The 24164-nt window shown below is 33.9% G+C and overlaps 2 protein-coding genes across 3 annotated transcripts; both read left to right on the forward strand.

Annotated features, from left to right (window-relative positions):
* Nucleotides 1–593: 593 nt before the first annotated feature.
* LOC125842289 (uncharacterized vacuolar membrane protein YML018C) lies at nucleotides 594–12483 on the forward strand. Of its 2 annotated transcripts, none has more exons than XM_049521565.1 (8): nucleotides 594–1044; nucleotides 2939–3331; nucleotides 3487–3704; nucleotides 8990–9057; nucleotides 9146–9247; nucleotides 11639–11756; nucleotides 11845–11980; nucleotides 12279–12483. In XM_049521565.1, the coding sequence occupies exons 1-8, from the start codon at nucleotides 964–966 to the stop codon at nucleotides 12339–12341; spliced, it is 1179 nt and encodes a 392-aa protein (XP_049377522.1). In that variant the 5' UTR covers nucleotides 594–963; the 3' UTR covers nucleotides 12342–12483. The 2 variants fall into 2 exon arrangements, with proteins under 2 accessions (XP_049377522.1, XP_049377521.1); XM_049521564.1 differs by having other exon boundaries at nucleotides 595–1044; nucleotides 8987–9057.
* A 4606-nt stretch (nucleotides 12484–17089) lies between these two features.
* LOC125841812 (synaptotagmin-5-like) lies at nucleotides 17090–23146 on the forward strand. The gene is made up of 13 exons (XM_049520984.1): nucleotides 17090–17214; nucleotides 17294–17396; nucleotides 17471–17523; nucleotides 17594–17714; nucleotides 17886–18007; nucleotides 18475–18576; nucleotides 18765–18839; nucleotides 19323–19402; nucleotides 19992–20142; nucleotides 20234–20464; nucleotides 22088–22369; nucleotides 22483–22596; nucleotides 22704–23146. Exons 1-13 carry the CDS (start codon nucleotides 17110–17112, stop codon nucleotides 22845–22847), a joined length of 1683 nt encoding a protein of 560 aa, XP_049376941.1. The 5' UTR covers nucleotides 17090–17109; the 3' UTR covers nucleotides 22848–23146.
* Nucleotides 23147–24164: the final 1018 nt, after the last annotated feature.

The raw sequence follows: 24164 nt of genomic DNA on the forward strand, positions 1-24164 counted from the left end.
GATAGTTTTATTTAACTGATACTAAATCAATATATATATATTGTATTGATATCAATAAGGCTGATAATTTCGCCTAACGAATACAAACTCAGTATATATAATAGAAATATTAACAAATGATATTTCTAATAAAGTATAAAATGAAAAAAAGATAAAGAAAGAAATAATAAAATTGTTAGTAAATGTTATCTCTAATAAATGATAATATGAAAAAAAATTGAAAAAATAATTACATAGAAAATAAAATAATAAATAAAAAAGAACAAAAGTAATTTATTTTATTTTCTTCAAAAGATTAAAATGCAAAAAGAGACAAAAAAAATAAAAAGAAGATAAACTAACAAAAAAAAATAGGACAAGAGTTTTGGATTTAGGAGAATTAGACCTAAATTTTAAAAGGCTAGGACGAAATTTCCCAAATTTAATGGGGAATGAAGAGAAATTTGAACCAAATTAAATGGGTACGAACGGTAATTTATTTTAGGTCAGTAAAAGTAAATATTTGCTGAATTAGATTATAAAATTATAATTATTTTATATTTTATGGTCAATTTATTTAGTTTTGCCGTAGAGAAACGGAATATTGAGATCCAGCCGGCTGACCGACAAGCAGAAATAGAAAGAAATGAGCATGACCCTTCCAACTAATAGTTAGGAGTGTATTGCCAGAGAAATTTGTCTTCTTAACAATTTTCCCACCATTATTGCCCTTTTTACCATCTTTTTCCTAAAAGCGTAGTAACGCAGCATTCAATTATAATAATTAATTCATACACCTAACAATCCAAACCAAACTATTTAACCTGTGGGTCAGATTTGAGTTCTTGCAGTTTTCTTTACGTTTGGTGGTGACAAGTTGAAAATTCCATCAATCAGAAAAACCAACAAAGTTCAGATCTTTGTTTGTTTTTCTGTGATTCTTCAGAATACCCATCTGGGCTTTGACTTCTCTTCTCTTTTGCTATGGCATGGAAATACAAGGCAGGTCTCTGCCTTATTTCAGCTGTTGTTGTTATTTGGGTCACCTCTGCTGAAGTTACCCAGGTCTAATTTTCTTTCTTTATCAATTTCTCTGTATGTTCCATATTCAGCTATATTCCAATTTAATAGCAAATTACAAAAAGTGATAGCCTTTGGCCATTTTTTTTTTTAAATTTTTGGTTAATCTTCCCATAATGCTATTTATTGTTAAAAATAGTCAATTTTAAAATGAACACTCCAAATGGATGTTGAGGATTCATATAGTTGATTCCAACTAGTTTGTGTTTGCTGCATAATCGTTATTTTGATATCTCTTAATGTTAAGATTTGTATCTCTCAATCAGATGGGAAGACAATGCAGAATAGTTGACTTTTGTATGAACATGTTATAATGTGGATGGTTACTGTCTTATTGACATAATGTTTGTTCTGTGTGCCTACAATTTCGTGCGGATTGCCTTGTAGCTAGAAATATGATAGCAAGTTTCCTTTCTTGCATACATCATCCATTGCTTTACATAAAAGAAATAAGAACATCAATTAAGTGTACAGTAACTTTAGTCTTATTTTTTATGTTAACCTGAAGTAACAAGCTTATGTTGGGTCATTCTGACATGATTTTGGATTGGCTTTTGGCTTATGACTTATAAGCCAAAAGCCATAAATTAGGATTTCTAACTTATGGCTTTTGGCTTATTTTTGTTATTTGGCTTTAAAATAAGTGCTTATAAGCACTTTTTATCTTTACTCAAACACTTCAAAACTGCTTAAAAGCTATTTTGGCTTAAAAGCACTTAAGTCAATCCAAACGGGCACTTAGGATACTCCTTTTCTTCTTCTGATCCAGTTTCATCCATCATTTCTTCCGGGGAAGGGGACAGGACTGTTGGTTACATTCATAATTTATTCAAAAATGCACAAGACTTGCTTAGTCATGTACCTAAGGTACTTTGCTCAGTATTTGGCACTCTGTATTATGATGAAAGAGGATATGGTGTTCAACTAGTTGTCAAGTGGTTCATATGAGATGATTTTCTTTATTCAAATCTTAATGCGTTTTACGGTTCATGTCCTTGATAGCCCATGACAACATTTCTGACTATTAGCTGGGAATCATCTCTTTCTTATATCTGTGACCACGATGATGCTTTGACAGATATCTAAGAATGTTACAAACTTGAAACGAACTTGGATACTAAGACTCTTAATTTGAATTACCCATCTATGAGTCTTGAAGCATTGACGTTCCTATTTATCCCCACCCTTAAGTGTTTTACTTTATATTTACTGCCTTGAAAGCTATGTTTTCATATTCAAGTTCTCAGGCAAATTAACTTCATAGCCTATTGGCAGAACTTTCACTGTCACTGTATCTCACATCTTTGGCTAGGTCCCACTACTCCTGATCCCAAGTGTTTTTATGTTATATAAACACACATTAGTCGCATTGCACAAGAAATAAACTCCCTACTCCCCATTTTATTGCCCATTTTTGCTTCTCAAAGGTCAAATACAAATTAGGAAGGGTCATGGACTAATTTGTATGTTGTAAACAAATGCACGTGTTTTCATGTGCATGCAAGTAATTATTGTAGAAGACGCATCAACTATAGAGATATTAAGTTCAGTACTTCATAAGACCTTTTAATCTCTAGAAACCTATGGTTCTCGGACTCTCCAATCATACTGCCGGGTGTGTGTCGGATCCTCCAAAATCTTTGCATTTTTCAAGGATTCGATAGGGGTGCAACAACATTTTTGGACGGTCCGAGTAAGATAGCTAGAAACTACTTATTGGGTCCTATAGGGGGTTGTAATTCTTTGTAGCACTATGACAAAAAATGTTCCTGCATAATCCTAAATGCGTTGAATTACTGAATTTAAATTTGCATGGGTGAACATGATGCAACTTGCTATACTGTGAATTGAATTTTTCATTGTGTATGTACCATGGCAGGGCATTTTCTCCGAATATAAGCAGCCATTTGCAATCACATACCTTGGGGCTTCTTTGCTGGTAATTTATCTCCCTGTAGCATTTCTTAAGGATTGGATATGCGATTTTCTGAAGAGACGCCCTAGTAGAACTGATAAAAATACTGGCAATGAATCATATATGAGACATAGTTCTCCTTTAAAGCATACAGTACAGAAAGTCTTTGAGATAGAAATCCAGAAATCAATGGATAGAAAAGACAGCGAAGAAAATATTTCAGCCGAGGGAGAAGGAAAACCTCTTGTTGATAAATGCAATGGTAATTCTGACGATCTAAAAAATGGAAAAGAGATGACGACCTGGCAAATTGCTCGTTATGGATTCTTTCTTGCTCCTCTCTGGTTTATAACTGAGGTATGGAAGTCAACTTTAGTTATGCTTGTAGTTTGTTGCCTTCCCCAAGGAGAACCCTCCCAGGTGAACCGGAAGGAAAAAGAGGAGAAAAGAGAAACTGCTTGCTAGAAAACTCAATTGTTTGAGCTTATTTTTGTCTTTTGTTTTTTCTGCAGTACCTGTCAAATGCAGCACTTGAGCATACAAGTGTTGCAAGCACAACAGTACTATCTTCTACATCGGGATTATTCACTCTTTTTGTTGGTGTAATACTTGGTGAAGATTCCTTAAATATGGCCAAAGTAGTTGCAGTCTTTGTTAGCATGTCTGGCGTTGTCATGACCACTCTAGGAAAAACATGGGCGACTGACGAATCTCAGTTGAATTCTTCCTCGTAAGAATTCCTGCACTGTATTGACTTGACTGGAACTGCTTTAAATGAATTTCTATCGCACCTAGGTTTTATTGAGTTCAATATAAGTCTGTTAGTTTCTGGTTGAAGTTACATTTGGTGTAAAAACTTATAATTGAATTTCTTTTGACGCCTAGTTATCTATTCTAAATAATTTACATATTATACTTGTTTTGCTGCATTTGTTTTTTTCTGTGATTCTGTCTAATATGTGACACAAACACTTCCAGTTTTAGGTGGCAAAGTTAGAATCGATAGTTCAATTACGAAGTACAATAGAATGAACTAGATTTGCTATGAATTGGCCATAGGCGACTGATAAATGTATGTGAGATTAGAAAACAGCTCATATTCCTAACATAGCATTCCCATGAACCATGCATCTCAGCTCTTTATTGTCCTTTAGCTGTTTTGGTAACTCCACTAACTGTAGTAATATCAATGTTTCTTGTACTTTGGGCTTTCGTAGTGCCAATTTCTATGTTAGTAGGAATTGGTACAGCGGAACCCATGGGATGCGGTGGGTGGTGGCGTAGAAGGGTATACTGTGTAAGGCAGGTTGGCTGTGGCTTAAAGTGGGATGGATTCATACGGTAGAGGAGTTGGAGACAGAGAGGTACCATTTGGGCAAGAGATTGGCCACAAGTGGTGTTGTTATGCCTGCAAGTCTGCACAGATCTACAGGGAGGAGGGAAAAAGAATTCTTACAATGGTTGGATGAGACAAGTTGGTGCTATCGAGAGACAGGGTCAGGAGCGGGGTTGTTGTGTAGGGAAGTCAGGAAACGGAGAGATGTGGGGCATATGGAAAATAGCGGTCAACTGAAACAGCAACTAGGATGGGCAAGGGAAAGTGTGGGGTGGAGGTAATGAAAGCCTGGAGAGGTCCGGGGGGGGGGGGGGGTGGTCAACTTCTGTTTTAATGCATTTTTAGTTGCTGATGGTACACCTTCATTTTTCTCTCTTTGTATTGCATTTCTTTTTTTTATTTCCAAGCTTTGTTGTTTCCTTTTCACCTTCCTTTTCTGAGCTTTCTTTTGAAATCTGTTCTATCAAAAGCTTTAGTATTCTTTCTCCTTCCATATTGAAAGTTGAAACACTTAATCCTTTTAACTTTAAGGATTTCAATTTCTTCATCTTCCTTTTGATGATTTGCTAGGATATGGATTATTAGGGTTCCTTCTGGAAATTCGAAAATTCAAGGCTAAATCTATAACATTGGAAAATGGAAAACACAAGGACCAATAAAGGAGTTTATCGAGACGTAGGGTAAAAACAATAATTCAGGTAAATGAGGTTTCTCAACTCATAAGCTCTTGGCAATGGACTTAGTAATTAAGAGGAAGAGGAAGAGGAAGAGGAAGAAGATGACTTTGTTTGAAATACAGAGGATCAAATAAGCCGACTTGACTACGGCCGGAGCTAAAGAGACATGGAGAGAAACTGATAGCAATGGGGGAGTTGGGGATGCTAACAACACGTGGGATAGGTAATCTAATTGCATTAGGGAAGTAGCTAGAGGGTGTCGGGGTCTCAAAGGATAACGATGGTGGTCGCCGAAGGGATTGATGGTGGAATGGAGTGCTCCGAGGGAAGGTGGCACCATGAAGGTTGTCGGTAAGGAGTGGGTGGAGAGTAAAAATAAGGAGGAAATGAGGACCAATAGAGAGGGCTGGAGAGGTATAAAGAGGTGAATGAGGAAGCAAAGTTAGTAGTTAAAGTGTCTAAGACGAAAACTTTTGAACGTTTGTACAAGGAATTGCAAGATGAAGGCAAGGATAAGAAGTTGTATAGGCTCGCCAAGGCGATAGAAAGGAGGGTCCGAGACTTGGACGAAGTGAAGTGCATCAAAGATTATGAAGACAATATATTGGTAAAGGAGACACACATTAGACGGAGATGGCAGACTTACTTTCACAAAACTTTTGAATGAAGAGGGAGACATGAGTATTGTGCTAGGTGAGTTAGACCACTTGTCAATATTTTGGGTATTGAGTTCGAGGAGGTTAAAGAGGCTATTTGTAGGATGAGACGATGAGATATCCATGAAATTTTGAAAGAGTGCATATAAGGTTGGTATGGAGTGGCTAACCGGGTTGTTTAATGTCATCTTTAGTACAACAAAAATGCTTGAACCTGTAGTACAAGAACAAGGGAGCTATCTAGAATTGCAACACCTGCAGGAGTATCAAGCTACTAAGCAAACACTTTGTAGGTTTGGGAGAGAGTGGTGGAGTTTAGGATAACGAGGTGTGTCTATTATAGAGAATCAATGTGGATCGGGATAATCAACTACAGAAACCATCCATCTTGTAAGGAGATCGGTGGAGCATTATACAAAGAGGATGAGGGACATGTATATGGTGTTTATTGACCTTGAAAAAGCTTATGACAAAGTCCCGAGAAGGATTCTTTGGAAATGTTTGTAGGTTAAAGATGGACTGCATACGTTAGGGGAATGAAGGACATGTATCAAGAAGCCAAGACCCTAGTAAAGACACAGTAAGGGCCATACGAGGAGACTTAGAACACTTCCTAATGGTGATGAGATTGCATCAGGGATCAACTCTTAGTCCATTTTTATTTGCATTGTTGATAGGATGAATTGACATGACATATCCAAGGGGAGGTTCCTTGGTGTATGTTTTTTGCGGATGACATAGTATTGATTGATGAGACACGTGGAGGAGTTGATGGCAAGTGAAGGATTGGAGACTGACTCTGGAGTGTAAAGGGTTTAGATTGATAGGACTAAGAAAGAATCTTGGAGTTCAAGCCTTCAAGGTCATCAACGATACTCACGAGGAAGATGTAGAAGTAATGAAGAGTACAAAATTCATCCCAAGAGGGAAGTTTCAAGTATTTCAGGTCAATAATCCTAGGAAATGGGGAGATTGACGATTACTCATCGTATTGGAGCGGGTTGGATGAAATTGAGGCTTACATCTTGTGTCTTATGCAATACGAAGGTGCCACTAAAACTTAAAACGAAAGTTTTATAGAATGGTTATTAGACTTGCTCTGTTATATGGGGCGGAGTATTGGCCGGTCAAAAACCCGCGCGTTCAGAAGATAAAAGTAGTGAAAATGAGGATGCTCAAATGGATGTTCTTGCATTTATGCCCTCGGCCTCTTCTTGCGAAGGAGCCTGATTGTCTTCTCTTTCTTGTTCATGCTCCTCGGAGCATTCCGCAACCTACACATCTAACGGAACTAAATGGTAAGGCAAACCTACAGTGAGTGGGTTATGGAGTCGGTCGTCGGTGGCTAGACTGTTATAAGGAGTTCCAGATGTCGTAACGCTTCTGAGTAGGTTAAAATTGATGACCTAGTAAAGAGCAGAAGCAATAGATCAAACTAATATCACAATGGCCTATCCCCACAGACACTGCCAAATTAGTTGCCGAAAGAATCATGTGGATGCCAACGAAGTTAAATTTCTGAAATAGGGGTTAAAGACAAGTGAATTAGGTTCAATCATACCTCTTCTCTTTTTTGGCTAAGCTAAAGAAACACAAGTAAATGAACTGAATATAAAGCTGAATAAAGAATAAGAAATCTGGATGTTAAAATGCAAGAATTAGAGTAAGAAAGAATGAGATCTGAGAATCCTTAGCACGTGATTGCAAAAATATGTATTACAAATGAAAAATGAGATGTTTTCTTCTCCAGGGAAGGGTTTATTTATAGGGCATAAACTTATGGATACTAATACAAAAAGGCTACTTTATACCCGAGGGAAAACGGTATTTCTGAACAGTACTTGAATAATGTCACGTACCTAATATTTGACTTTGGGTTCAACGCGGATTTCTGTCCGACTTGGAGATTGTTGCAATCTACCTCGGGTGTGATGGTGAGCTAAATCCGGGGAGGAGAGCTAGTAAAAGGTGTGGGAAAAAATACTCAGCCGCGCAATCCTTCTTTTCCCAATTGTCATGTCCTCAGTCGGGTGCTTCCAGCATTATCGATACTAGAGCTATCATCGCTATTCTCGGGGAAATGCTTATCCCGTATCCATTCTCTGCACAAGCTGATATTTTCCCCGTGTTGAATTCATTTTGGGTCCACCTGTCGATATCTAGTTTTACTCCATATACTACGTTTGCTGATACGGATTGGAAGAAAATTAGGGATTTCCATTGTATTTTTTAACTATCAAGAGTGTTAGAAAATTGGCATTGTTTTTCACTTTTTCCTTGATCATTGAAAACAATCTTCACTGCCGTCTGCCACAAGGATCTCTTAGAATAGGAACCAAAAATGAGTTGATGAATGGCCTCAAGTAGTGCAAAGTAGGCTAATTACTGGACTTCTCTTAGTTAGTTGACTACTAGAGACAAGAATGAGTCAGTTTAGTTCCGCATGCCTTACTCTAATAGGGTACTTAGAGTTTCTAAGTAATGGCAAGCAACAACAACATACCCAGTGAAATAGTCTGGGAGGTATGGTGTGTACGCAACCTTACCCCTACTTTATTAGGGTATACAAACTGTTTTCAATAGACCCTTCACTCAAGTAAAACATATCAAACAAGTAGGAAAATGAAATACAGTAGAGAATTTCAGCAACAACAACAAATGATACGATAACCGAAAGAAAGGAAACAATAGGTAATCGTAAAATTGAAGTCTAAGAAAGTAGGAGAAATAATTTTAGTACCACTAATAAGGAAAACTAGACAACGTGCGACTACCTACTAGCCTTCTACCTTAATCCTCAATCTCCATATCTTTCTATCTAGGGTCATGTCCATGGTAAGAAACAAATGTGTCATGTCCCTTCTAATCACTCTCCCCAATACCTCTTCGGCCTACTTCTACCTCTTCTCAGGTCCACCATATCCAATCTCTCACATCTTCTCACTAGGACATCTAGACATCCCCTCTTCACATGCCCGAACCATCTAAGCTTCGCTTCCCTAATCTTATACACAACGGAAGCCACTCCACCTTGTCCCAGCTATCTTTGTTCCTAATCCTATCTCGCCTAGTATGTCCACACATCCATCTCAACATTCTCATATACGCCACTTCTAAGTAATGGCAAGCACAAATATATATGTTTATCCTTGATATAAAGAACTTGAGTCATCAACCTTTCTATCCCTTTAATTTCCAATCACGACATAAAACTGCATCTTCTTTTTTATATACAATCTTCGATTTTCTTTGGATCCTAAATTCTCTGCTGTTTTCATTGGTGTTCCTTTCAACTGTGTTTCAGGGTGTTGACTGATAGTTAAACTTTTTGTTTATTTTAAAGAAGTGGTGAACGTTCTCTCCTTGGGGACCTCTTTGGCCTTCTATCAGCAATGTCGTATGGGTTGTTCACTGGTTAGGCTTCTTCTGGATTATTCTTGATACTAAGTATTAGCTGTACAATATGATGAGGTGGATAATGTTTTCTCCTAATGATCTGCAGTGCTTCTTAAAAAAGTCGCTGGTGAGGAAGGAAAAGGAGTAGATATGCAAAAATTGTTCGGGTATATAGGGTTGTGTACCCTTGTGACCATGTGGTGGCTTGGTAAGATTTGATCCTTTTGCCCTAATGTTAAGTAGTTCTAATTTGTATATATAACAAGCAGTCTCTTTCATTTGCACTTTTGGAATGCTTTGTTGCCGTCTTCTGAAAATAAGTTCTTTCTCCATGTTTTCCAGTTCAGGTTTGAGGTTGAGGAAAAAAAATATCTTTAAGGTTGTAAACTAGAAAAGTTGCAATACGACAAGACTCCAATATAGTCCGTCTGTAATCTCATGAAAATCTGATAAAGACAAATATAATTTAAGCCATTTTGTTATCAGACAAGCCATGCTTAGATAGGTTAGAATATAGGACAGAGTCTCATACTCAACCTGAAATCTTCTGGCGACAGTATGTGTCATATAGGACTTTTGGTAGGTAAATCTAGACAAATGCAATTTATGAAGTCAGTGTTGATTTGCTGATTAATTTCATAGTTTGTTGATCAAGTTATCTCCAAAGCTATTGATAAGTTTGTAGCCATACTTCTTTTTGACCTATTGGTTTTGCCATTTAAATGGTGACTAGTTGTAGTCGACTTGCTTAATGTATGATGCTCGACATCAAAATGCTGGATATTCTTTCCTTTTGTAACTTGTATGTATTGCTAACAATATTTGACAATGATTAAGAGATTAGACTCCCCACTATAGTACTTAAAAGTTTTAATAAAGGGAAAAGACTCAAAATGTTCCATCGAACTTTGAGAAGAGGCTCATCTATGCTATCCGTTAAAATTTTGGCTCATCTATGCCATTTCCGCTTGAGAAAAGGCTCACCCATGCCATTATTTGTTAACTGAAATGGCATAGATGAGCCAAACTTTTAACGGTTTAACGGATGGCATAGATGAGCCTTTCCTCAAAGTTCGATTGCATATTTGAGCCTTTTCCCTTTTAAAAATGATTTAATTACTGTGGCAGAGTCATAATTGACCACGTGTAAAAAATGATTTTGCAAAACCGGAATTATTTTGCGTTAACAAATAATCCATGGATGAACCTTCTCTCAAACAGAAATGGCGTAGATGAGCCAAACTTTTAATGGATGACATAGATGAGCCTTTTTCTCAAAGTTTGATGGCGTATTTGGACTCTTTCCCTTATATAATAAATATGCGATGTTGGTCAGTTTGGCTCCAACTTAGCTTGGTCACCTTTTACTTGCTATTAGTGACTGGGGGGCTCACTAGTCCTCCTATTTACACATTTGAGGTTGGGAACTTTTTTCTAAATCTAACGCTATTCTGTAGCACTATAAAATATGACATGATATGGAAAATTATTGATGTTTACATATAAGTGATGGTTTGCTAGGGTACAAGAATAGAATAACCTTGGCCTCACTTTCCAGTTGCCAGCATCAGGCAAGACTCGTGGTCACAAAAGAGGGTCAGGCTTCATTGCAGTGGATGTCACTCTTTTGGTCTCTTGTTTGTTGATATCATTCACTTGGAAATTAGTTCTTTAACAAATTATATTCAGTGTATCAAAATCTCAGATGTAGCTTGTTAAGAAATCTAAATGATATTGTACGTCAACTAGGATTAGTTAGAATTTATTGGATTGATCCTTTCCTATTTCACCACTTTAAGTTATCACTCAATGTTTCCATGTCTTATTTTCTCACGTGGTATCAGAGCAAGAACCATTCCAATTCTTGGTTTATACGATGCTGAGCCTCCATGTAATATTATCCACATTTCACATGTCTTGTCCTAAGCGTGAGGGGAGGGGTCCCACATTAGTTGTGCATCAGAATGGGTCCTTATATGGTTTTGGGAAATCTTCATAGCATGAAGCTAGCAGCTTTTGGGGTTAGGCCAAGGTCCTATTGTTAGCAAAATTTATATGGACCAACCACTAGGCTTGTTGTTCCAGGAGAGTCCAGTGGTCTTGTTTTTTTATTGCGTCAGTCATTCCATGGTTTGAAACAGTCTCCACGAGCCTGGTTTGTTAAGTTCAAAACAGTTATTCAGGAGTTTGGAATGACTCATAGAAGTTGATCATTATGTGTTCTTTCACCATTCTTCTCTAGATCTATGGATTTACTTGGTCGTTTTAGACTTTAAGTTGACGATTCAGTTATCACTGGAGGGGGTGATCTTAATGTCTTAAAAGTTGCTCCTTTTTATTTGTGTCCTACTTGCTTAAAGTTGTATATACATAATAGTAGATGTCGGATGACATGTAGGATCAATGACCTGATAATTAGTTTCCCCACTACATTCATAAAGAATACAATTGTGCGATTATGCATCTTCTTAATATCTTATTAGAGAAAGCTATGTATTCACAATATGAAAATTATGATTATTAACAAATGATATTATTCTTTATATTATTGAGTTCTAATGTCTTTATAAACTACTTCATTTGAATTTGTTTTGTCCAGTATGGCCATTGACTGCGCTAGGGATTGAACCCAAGTTCACAATACCTCATTCTGCTAAATTGGATGAAGTTGTTTTAGCCAATGGACTTGTAGGAAGTGTTCTCTCGGATTACTTCTGGTATGAAAGATGAGTTATCCACCACCCATACATACTCTTCACCTCTGCGTTATCAACTGAACCCATAACTTGCTTCCCTCCTCTTTAGGGCACTGTGTGTTGTTTGGACAACTCCATTAGTTGCAACTCTCGGCATGTCTCTCACAATTCCACTTGCAATGGTGGCTGACATGGTGATTCATGGACGTCATTATTCTGCTATATACATTCTTGGCTCAGCACAGGTAACAACATTAATGCTGAAAAGAAAACTTGTTTGCAGCACTGAAGTTTCGAGTTGTATCGTGTGATTGTGTTTTATTGAAAAGCCAAAATGCCGTTACCTGTTATAGCTGGAGCAGGAAGATATAAAAAACAAAGTAACTTGTCCATATCGTAGTTGGAATCTCTCTTTTATAATTACTTCCTCCCAACGCTTGAATGACTAGTTGACTCATTTTCTTTCTATATTTAAGGATGTATTACTAATCAATTGATCCACAGGAAAACATGATTCTGATTTCTGGGCTTGGTTGATTGCAGGTATTTGCAGGATTTGTTATAGCTAATATAGCAGACCGGATTTCGAAACTTATGGGACTATGACATTTGGTGGAAAGACGAAAGAAAGATGGCCATTATACTAGAGTTATGTGACTGCAAATGATATTTAAATTGTTGTCCCACTTTTGATCTCCAAATGCCTTGCCCGTTTTGATTATTCTTTTTTTATCAAAGTTATCATTTTTTTTAAAATCCATCTAGTGTAAATAAATATTGAGTGCTAAAATTATATTATGTCCGTTCAATTCAGTACTGATCTTCATCATCCAACTCGTACCATTGCGTTTTTTAACATCTTCATCATCGTAAGTGTTAGAAAACTGCATGTTTTTCTACGTGGTCTCATCCTACCTATAAACGAGAACTAGACGTAATTAGTATTCCTTCCGTCTCATTTTATGTGAGGTAGTTTGACTCGACACGAAGTTTAAGAAAGAAAAAGACTTTTAAAACCTGTGGTTCAAAATGAATGATAGAAATTTGTGTGACTATAAATCATTTTATTAAGGGTAAAATAGACATTTTAAAGTTAAATTGTTACTCCCTGCGTCCCATTTTATTTGAAGTAGTTTGATTCGACACGGAGTTTAAGAAAGAAAGGAAGACTTTTAAAACTTGTAGTCCAAAATGAATGATATAAATTTGTGTGGTTGTAAATCATTTCATTAAGGGTAAAATAAATATTTTATAGTTAATTTGTTACTTAATATAGAAATGTGTCATTGTTTGTTGGACAGATTAAAAAGGAAAGTAAGTCACATAAATTGGGACAAAGGGAGTACTTAATATAGAAATGTGTTATTCTTTTTGGACTGACTAAAAAGGAAAGTAAATCACATAAATATGATTTTTTTTTGCCATGCTTTAAAGTGAATGCTTAACTATTTTGGTGGAATGATCTGCAAGGCATGCTTTAAAGTGAATGCTTAACTATTTTGGTGGAATGATCATTTTGTTTGTAATTTGGACTATTATACTTACGATTTTGCCAACTGAACCTTTAAACTCACTGAAACACAATACTTCTGACCATTAACCAAACACATGTGACATTAATATTATTGAGTTAAAATATTTTGTAATTCCACGCGTTTTAATATGAGTGAGTATAATATTAGCTTCTTCCCACTTTCCCAGCCTTTATCCCCCCACAACCAAATTTCTTCTTCCCATTCCTCTCCTTTTCTTCTTTGGTTCCACCCACCACACCCCGCCCCCTTACATCTTCTTCTTCTTCTTCATGTTCGACATCTTCATATTTGTCATCATCTTCTTCGTCTTTATGTAATGACCCCCAAATGCTTTCTCAAAAATAGTGAGTATTGAAAAATTGAAAAAACTTCATTGATATGCTCGAGGAAGCTTGAAGAACAATAAATGAATTTTGTAAATATATGATATTAATTTAAATTTGTGACGAAGATTTGTTGTGTTTTTGTGAACCTATAGTGTGCAATTCAAGTTAAATAGGTAAGAATTCTACCTATTTGACATGAACTTGATTCTCACTTTTTTTTAACATTTAATTTCAAGTGTCAATTGAAATTCCATGTGTAAATGTGTGTACTGCACAAACACACATCAGAGGAGAAAGGAATTTAAAATATTGTGTTTTAATGAGTTTAAGGGTTCAATTGGCAAAACCATGAGTACAAGGGTCTAACTTACAAATAAAGCTATGTACAAGGACCTCCGAGATTATTCATGAATCATGACCAAAAAAAATTTCAATATAATAATGAACACAAAAATACCTTCAAAACGTGATTATCAACCACGACCTTTTCATCAGACGAATTCCCTTCATCTTCATCTTCGACCTCACTTTTAACAACTTTTCGGCTTCGAACTGCCTTACCAATTTTAGCATTTTTCTTTTTTCTTACAAGTTTTTTGGCAGTCTCCTTTCGATTACAAACCAGAGCCTTTTCTTCCTTAGAACTACCATCATCGTCATCCTCATCATCACTTTCTATAATCTTTACCTTCTAGCAACCTCAATTGAAATAACTTTTTTATTCTTCTTTTTTTTCTTAATGTTTTCTTATAAACAACACCAACTTATTCACATTGTTTACCTTTAAAATGATTTATACTACGAATTGGATATCGCGAAGAACTTGCATGGCTAAAATTTAAAGTTTTGGATGGAGAATCAACAAAATCAGAATCAGAATCTCCTTTTTAAGGAATAATCCTAAGAATATTTTTCTTAACCATATCCAAAATCAATTACTATCTCCTAAATTTTCACCTAAATATATAAACCTTCAACTTGAAAAATTAAAAATCCAAGAAAAAAATTTAACAACAAAATAAAAAGGGATTAAACATAGGCTCACAAATAGAGAAATTCACGACTAGAAATCAATATACTTTCAATAATTTAAAGTGAAGAAAAAAAGAGGACTATTCTTAAAGAATGCATGTAAAGTTACTGGAGAAGATATAACATCAACTTTTGTTTAAAAGAATTGATGAAGAATGATACTCCCTCCGTTCAACAATAGTTGTCCACTAAATTATTTTGGAATGTCCAACAATACTCGTCCACTTTATGAAATCAATGAATAATTTAACACTTAGTTCCTGATTTACCCTTATAATTAATTATAGTCATTTCTCTTTACATTTTTCAAGATATTCTATTTATTATATTCAAATGGTGATATAGTAAAATTACCCTTTTATTTATAGTTTTTTAAAAAATGTGTAAATTTAATAGTGAACAAATATTATTGGACAAAAGGAGTATAAATGTGTACTTTATGAATAACCATTCACCAATCAAAAGTAAACGTGCATATGAGAAAAGAGGGGAAAAAAAAAAGAACAAAAATACACTTCCCAATAAAAAATGGCAACATGCTGCCACCAACTTAAAATTAATTAATTAAAATAAAAATAACTTCCTAAAAAATAACGTAGGGCTACAATATGCAAATTTTAATTTTAAAAAATCTTTTTTGTTATAAAAAGGGATAAGACACAAGTATCTCTTAGATTATGATCGAAATTTCAAAAATATATCTTTACTAAACTAAGGTCTTATTATTTCCCTGAATTCATTTTTTTGTAATTTTATACACCTTTTGACTTATGCACACTCTGTAACTCTACGCAATTGAGATGCGTGAGAGATATTTGGATGCCACGTAAGCCAAAAAGGTGTACAAAATTACAAAAAAAATAGATTCAGAAAATAATAAGACCTTAATTTAATGAATGTGTATCTTTAAAATTTCGATCATAGTCTAGAGATATTTATACCTTTTTCCTTATAAAAACAAAAAGGGGTTATCAGTTGCCACTAAGTAAAAAGGGAGGACGTGTTTTGCCATTTTTAACATACGGTACTTGATCAAACATTTCAATCTAAAACAATTAAAAATAATACTGTGCATCACGCAGACACGCTAGTTAATATTAATGTTAAATGAAGTGTTAATAATACCACACATTAAATGAATTGTATTTCAAAATAAATTATAAAATATTTTTAATATTTTAAAAAGTTATTTTTGCATATAAATAAAATCTTTTCATTTTATACGAAGCTGGGATAAATTTACTTGTTACTACTAAAAGTAGGTATTTGGCCATGCAATTTTGAGCTCACATCCAAAACTTTGATTTGACACTAGCATGTGTTTATAAAATTTAAATAAATTTCAAATCATGATTTTAAATCTCAAATTCTCTTGAAAGTAAGATTTCAATTTCATGTTTGTGGCTTTAATGAAACAATTTTTTAAAATAAAATTTGATCTGTAAATTTATATTTTTTTAACAAAAAAGACACATGATTTTTAATTTTTTTTATAAAAAATATATATGCTCTGTGTGGGGAGATTATCCGTAACATGTAAGAATATTATATTAAATAATAACGAGATACTACTATTATTAATTAGTAAAATTATCCGCACTTGACACAATTTTATTAGAAAAATAATTACTATAAAGAGAAAAAATATTAATACTTTTTGAAAAAAATAATCTCTAATCTATCTAAATATAAAAACAAGACAAAAGAAAAGTGATATGACATCTCTTTATAGCTAAAGATTCATTTTTTTTCTCACATTTTTCTTATTTCCCCTCATATTTATGTTATATTAGAGGAATGCAAAAGTCATTTCTTAACTACATTCCTTTATTACCCAACTTTTTTTAGTTTAGAAAATCCAAGTCTTTATTATTAATTTTAATGATCATTTATGTAATGAAAAGAAACACCATCAAACGTAGTTATGTCAATTCTATTCTTTGAGAATTTATCTAATCAACAATAATCACCCACCAAAGCAAAGAAAAATAAGTAAATAAATAGTAATAATTTCTTACTTAAAATTATAATCAACGAAGAAAGTATCAAAGTCAGAAAAACTAAAGGAGCAAATAAAGAATCAATTTTTATTTTTCATTTTGTTTTTTTACTTTCTTATCATTTCATTTTCCCCTATTATTCTAGAAACACAAAATTGTATCACATTAAGAATCAAGTAGTAGTATTGAAGAAGAAGAAGAAACAACATGAAGTGAGGGAAAAAATTACATACTTAAAAACTTGAATCATTTCAATAAAATTAGGTGACACGTGGTAGCATAAAGAGCTTTAAGAGAGCGCCTCAACTTCCGAATCAAAATTTTGTTACTCTCCCTCCCTCTCTCCGCCTGGTCCCGCGGTTTCCTTCCTTCCTCTCATAACTGCCAACATTTTCTCGAACAAAAAAAAAAAACTTGTTTCTTTCAAAAAAGAATCTACACTTGTTCTAAATATATATATCAAATTTGTTTTCACATAAACATGGGTTTCTTCATGGGGTTTTTCCTAGGTGCGGCATTGGGTGTTGGTCTCATTGTTTGTTTTGCTCGCTTTCAAAATAACAGATCCAAAGTTCGCATTGATTTGGTAATTCTTTTCTTTTCTCATTATATTTCAATTGAAATTTCGTATTTTTCTATTTTTATAAATATATTCTTTTTTATAGGCAAAATCCATAACAGCATTTGCCAGGATGACAGTCCAAGATTCAAGAAAACTTTTACCCCCTGAAGCATACCCTTCTTGGGTAGTCTTTTCACAAAAGCAAAAGTTGAGTTACGTTTGCTTAATACTTTTGTTTTTTACTAGATCAATTTTCTAATAATGGCTTTTGTTAAATTACAGTTGAATTGGCTTAATCATCACTTAGAAAAAATTTGGCCTTATGTTGATGAGGTAATTACTCTCTTCTAGCACACCTTTTGGTTTTTACTATTTTGTGTCATTTTATATATTCTCTTCTTAGGCCGCATCAGAATTGATAAGAACCTCAGTGGAGCCAGTTCTTGAGCAATATAGACCATCTATCTTAGCTGCTCTGAAATTTTCAAAGCTCACATTGGGTACTGTGGCTCCATCATTCACAGGTTTGTTGACCACATTTTAAAACTAATTATAGTCGTAGTTAGCTTTATAAATTTTGCCCTTTTATATCATTGGCTAGACATTACACTTCCAATTATGAACCAGGGAAAACTCATTTTCTATATTTGCTTGGAATAATTTAACTTCTCCAACGTCTCCTTTTACCTTTTTAGGAGTTTCCCTTCTTGATGGTGATCCTGGAGAAATTATTATGGAGTTGGAAATGCAGTGGGATGGAAATCCCAATATTGTTCTGGATATTAAGACTTTAGTTGGTGTAGGACTACCCATACAGGTACTTTCGAAAAATTACTTTACATCAATTTCTATGCCTTCTATTAAATATTTTAAGAATTTTATTTCTTCTTAAATACCTCCATTAAACACCGAAAATCAACACTCATGGTAATGGAATAAATATCAAAATAACGCAGTAGTTATGCATGCCTTAAGACACTATAATTCATATTCTCAATAAATGTGAGAGTCAATCTTTATTTATATGTCTTTTAACTGAAACAAACATTTACTTCCTTGGTCAATCTTGTTATCATCAACTCAAGTGACATAAGAACTACTTTCTTTGTTGACTCTTGAGTCTTGAACATAATTATATTTACATCGAAATGTCCTTTTAAAGTAATAGAGGTAAGAAAATCCAATTTTTTTTAAAGATCAGTATAATAATCATGGAGACATCACAATTGATGAAGAATCATCTCACATATTTTTCACTCTTCTCCTAATTCATTTTGAATGCAGGTCAAGAATATTGGCTTCACTGGTGTTTTTCGTTTGATATTCAAACCATTGGTTGCTGAGCTTCCTTGTTTCGGAGCTGTTTGTTACTCCTTGCGTCACAAGGCGAGCACAAACTTTTATTATATGTACTATTTATGTATCACAAACATGATAGATAAATGGATTAAATACTTGATATGCATATATAGTTTTGTATTTTGTTCCATTTTCATTCTTGTTTATACGAAAAAAATAATGTTTCACAATCATGGTTCTGATATTATATTTGTCTTGCATATTTCTACGTGTAGAAAAATTTGGACTTCACTCTCAAAGTTGTGGGTGGTGATATATCAGCTATTCCTGGAGTATCAGATGCCATTGAGGTTTGAAATGTCTTATGTTTTTGTTATTGAATGAATAGACCCCTTTCTCATTCATGTACATTTCCCACATATAAATAGCCGATATGAATATTCATTTTTCATTTCTTTCCCTTGTAAGCACATAGTATAATTTTTCTTAAGTTAGCACACATTATACATACAAGTGACATTTCACATGACTGTTAATTTTGGTTAAGTGACATTTTAAGTGTTTTTTTATTCTACTTAGATTTTAAAGCTTTGTTGTCATGTGATTTTCATAAATTGAGAAGAGTTGAAAACATAGATGACATCCCTTGTTCTTGATCATTGGTCTAACTCTCTTACATTTTTGTAATTAGTTAGTTAATTCACGATGAGTATTTATCACAATAAGTATTTACAGCTAACATTTGTGAATTCTAATTGAGAAACATGTATTTTATTGGTACAACAAACTCTTACTTGAATGATCTTTTGATGGCATTCAATCTGCATGCACAGGGTACAATACGGGATGCAATTGAAGATTCTATCACTTGGCCTGTCTGTAATATTGTTCCCATATTACCAGGAGACTATAGGTGTTCTAATTTCCTAATAAACATTATATTCATTACTTGACATTTTTTACCACTTAAAACTAAAGATTTTTTTTGTTTGAACATGCGAATTAGTTCTAACTCTGGAATAACAGTCTTAAGAAAAAGACATTCTATATTCTAGATTATCTATTAAGAAAGAACAGTGAAATAGTTTTAAACAATAAATTAAACTTTTTATCCCTATAAAATGTATATCCTAATCAAAATGATATAAGTTGTACTCATCCTTTGAAATAGATATCACTTTTGCGACCTCTTGCTTAATTACTGCCCAATTGTTTCTTCTGATCATTTTTATTGGTCTATATTGGTAACTTCTCTTTAAGTAGAGAAAAATCAAGAATCAAGTCCAAAAAGAAAAAAAAATCAAAATAAAGTAGGGGAAAATTTTATTACTGTTACAAACTATTAAAAACCTATTTTACATATGAAATTGTCTTTTATTGACATGTAGAATATCGAATTATATTATAATACAAATAGTATTTTGTAATGAAATCCTATATTCTCTACCTGAAGTACTAAGGACAGTAAGAAGGACATTGTTTTCAATCTAAGTACTTTGTAGTGATCTGGAGCTAAAGCCGGTTGGTGTATTGCAAGTCAAGCTCATCGAAGCCAAAGAGTTGACTAATAAGGACCTCATTGGGAAGTCTGATCCTTTTGTTGAGCTATTTATACGTCCACTACGTGACAGGACAAAAACCAGCAAAGTTATTGTAAGAGAACATCTATCACTAGTTGTCCTTCTTAATTCATTTTTCTCCTAACAAGGAATGGTTAACTCTAGATTTTGTTTGCTCTATTAAGGATAACTGCTTAAATCCGATTTGGAATGAGCACTTTGAGTTCATAGTTGAAGACATATCTACTCAACATTTAACAATTAGAGTGTATGATGATGAAGGGATTCAAGATGCTGAATTCATTGGTTGTGCTAGAATAGATTTGAAACTCCTTGAGCCTGGTAAAGTGAAAGATGTGTGGTTGAAACTGGTGAAGGATTTGGAGATCCAAAGGGACACCAAAAATAGAGGACATGTAAGAATATCTTGATATTTGTCTTCTAGTGGCATTAGAATGCATCAAATTATAACTGACACTTGGCTCCCAGTTGCGAGCTTCATAGTGGAGAAACAATCATGTCAACTGCATTTTATTTATCAATTATCTAGGATCTCCATGCAAATATTATTAGGATGAACTAATTGTCTCCAACGAAAAATGTACATAGGAATGGCATCATCTATAATTGACTTTTTTGCTCTTACTTCTTAAAATAGAATATCATTATCTTAAAAGAAGAAGAGTTTGCTCACCTTTCTAGCCAAAATTCTTAGTGGTTGAAAGCCTTTAGACCTGCCACACTCTCTACTCTATGGTGTTCTACCATCATGATTTTAGACTTCCACATACTCTCTGATCTATGATCTAGTACTATCATCTTTAATCTATAGGGAAATGAATAAATCAATTTTGCAGTAGATATAGTCTTCAATACTATAGTTACAAAAAACATGTGAATTTAATTTGTGACCAGTAACGACTTGAGAGGCATTTGAATTTTTCAGCTGTTATTTCTATATTTTGTGTCTTGATACAAATTAATGAAGCTAGCACACCCTTCTGAAGGACCACTAGTATCAAAATATGAGCAGAAATCATTGATTTTTTGAATGTTTTTGTATAATGTAAAGTAGCTGGATAATTTACAAGATCCAGATAAATGAAATTTGAGATCATTTATGGGTTTAGATTGGAATAGTTTTCCCTTTCTGTGTTATCATGTTTCTTAATGCTACAACCTCTCTTGATTTGGTTCTCGTGAGTCTTGATGACAAACAACAATTGCTTTTACATTTTTTAAGAAGCTAGAAAATATTGGTTTTCATAATCGTTATGTTGATTATTCCGTGCAAGCCTTAAATAAAAAGGAGAGCCAGAATGAGAACTTATGTTTCATGCACTACAACAAAAACAACTTTTAGCATCAATAAATATTGACATAAATAAAGAGTGCTAAAGTCTTTACCGGCATTAGTTAAGTGCCATTAGAACCAATGTCACTAAAGGATTTAGGGACATATACAAAGAGTGCTAATTGCCGCTAAAAATACATATTTAGCGACAATGATCATTTTTGATGTAGTGATGTGACATAAATGACTTATGGTTTTAATTAGTTATTCTTATCTTATTCTGCATTTTCATATTATAATGTTGTCATCCCTACATTAGATACCAACGTATGATGCAACACTTGTTGGACACAAGGAATATAGAGTAGGTCACCTCACTCACCTGAATAGATTGATTCTTGTTGAGGTAGAAACTGACGTTATAAAAAAAAGCAGAAGAAAATAGAGTAGGTGTACATTTCCAATTAAAATGGGTTATATGTTTGTGATATTTGATTAACCATAAAATATAATAAAGTCCAATAGATAAATACTTGTGTGTTTTTATTGGAGTCAATTTGTATGTACTATTAAACAAAAGTTTTCTCTTCTTTATTGTTCTATTTATTATTTTTCGTTTTGTCATGAATTGTGCACTTAGGATGCCTGTCTATGCTATGTAGTCTCTCCACAAGAGAATTCTTGTTTGTGTCATCAATGCAAACTGGAGTCTTAACCAAAGCTCTTCTATTGTCACCTAACACAGGTACACCTGGAGCTTCTATTTTGTCCTTTTGGCATGGATAGTGTGTTTATGAAGGGATTTAAACCCGACTATGCACTAACTACCTTGGAGAAGGCCCTTAGACCAGAGGCAGCCAATTTTTCACAAGCAATCTCTGAGAAGAAAGGGGACATCCTCTTTAGAGGAGTTCTTTCCGTGACAATAATATCAGCAGAAGACGTACCTGTCACAGATCTAATGGGGAAATCTGATCCTTTTGTTGTATTAATTATGAAAAAATCTGGAAAAAAAAATAAAACCCGAGTAAGTTTTTGAATACCCTGAGAATGAAACATTATCTTCCCCTAACGTGTTTTGTTTCAATCTTTTTAAATTAAGCAACTTTTGTCCTACTCATCGTTCTTTGCTAATCTTAGGTTCTAAACAACACCCTTAACCCAGTGTGGAACCAAACATTTGACTTTGTAGTTGAAGATGGATTACATGATTTGCTCATATTGGAAGTTTGGGACCATGACACCTTTGGGAAGGTAAATTCTTTTAGATCATCTGTATTTGTTTGAGTATTAAACTATTGCTCCACAACTTATGAACTTTATAAAGTTGATGCATCTCTCTCAAAACTTGCAAATTTCAGGACAAAATTGGTAGATGCATCATGACCCTTACAAGAGTTATACTAGAAGGAGAATTTAAAGATACCTTTACCTTGGATGGTGCCAAGTCGGGGAGATTAACATTTCATCTTAAATGGACACCACAACCTATAATCCGAGATTAATTAATTTTATATTAGTTTTTTTTTTCTTTTCTTTTGCCCCAAAAAGCGTATATATGATGGCATTTTACAGGAAATGCTAAGCCTAATTGGAAATTAGAACATGAAAAGGTAGAGCTTTAAAATGTTTCAAGTGAAGCAATGATATTATACACTTTCATTTGCTAATATTTGTTGTAATTACAATGTTAAAGGTAGTCTTTCCTTTTCTAGTTAAACCAACCAGTTTCATGCTGCCCTTTTCCTATTAGCTAGTAAAATGTTTTGTTTCATGTAAATTTGAATGGAAGACAAGAAAGAAAGGAGCTGGTTTATTTTTATTTTTTAAAGAAGAAGAGGGCAATGAAGATAAACTACATGCTTATGTCTTATTATAAAACATCTCAAGTTTGAAATAAACTAACAATAGGTTTACTAAAATGAAAATAAAAAGAAAGATCTGATTCAATACCACCTTTATAGCTTCCACATCGAATTTAGCATAATAGTTGCTTAGCTTTCGGGATAAATTTAATTTTAAAATTTTTATTAGGTTGTTTTAATTTGCTAACATATTTTAGATTTTAGAATTTTAAATTATGCAGAAAAATTTGTTATAAGTTAAGTGTTTAAACACCGAATTTTTTAGGTTAAACATTCATATCATCGAAGAAACAACAATACACATACATTTAAGGAAGAGAGGGAATGGGAACCTTACCCTTCCTTTGACTTTGACTAATGAGAGTTTGACAACCCAATCCCGGTATCATTCACAAAGACATTCAAGCTGCTAATAAGACAATATATTCAAGCAACTTCAGATGGATCAAATTGAATCTCTACTGCTTTCTGTTGTCGCACCCTAAATGACGCAATTTCCAACCTATCTATTTGCAACAGACTCTTTCTGACCATGGCAGTCCTGACTGTGAAAATAAAATTTTGCTTAAGCATCTGGCTAAGAGAGGCTAATTTGTCTGCCACCTTATTAGTTTCCCCATAACACTGTTTTACTAGAACCTTATCTCCACCATTATCTCCTTGACCTTGTCCACGAGGTCTAGGAACCTCCATAGTGTCTGAGATTTTTCATTTGTTGCCTTCACCAATAGTTTCAAGTTAGCCTCTGCAATTGTCACGACTCAAAGTACACCCTAGTTGTAACATAACGTATAGGACCCCAAGCGACCCTATACAAGACACTTAGCATACATCATACAAGATAATAGAATTTTAAAAAAAATTCAGAAGACAGTTTTAGATCATAGATTTTGACAAAATAGGAAGTCTAACATAAGTCTCAAAGCCATCTAGTGTATCATAAGGAAAGTGATTGGG

The sequence above is a fragment of the Solanum stenotomum genome, chromosome 10 (assembly GCF_019186545.1).
Source record: "Solanum stenotomum isolate F172 chromosome 10, ASM1918654v1, whole genome shotgun sequence".
NCBI classification, from domain to species: domain Eukaryota; kingdom Viridiplantae; phylum Streptophyta; class Magnoliopsida; order Solanales; family Solanaceae; genus Solanum; species Solanum stenotomum.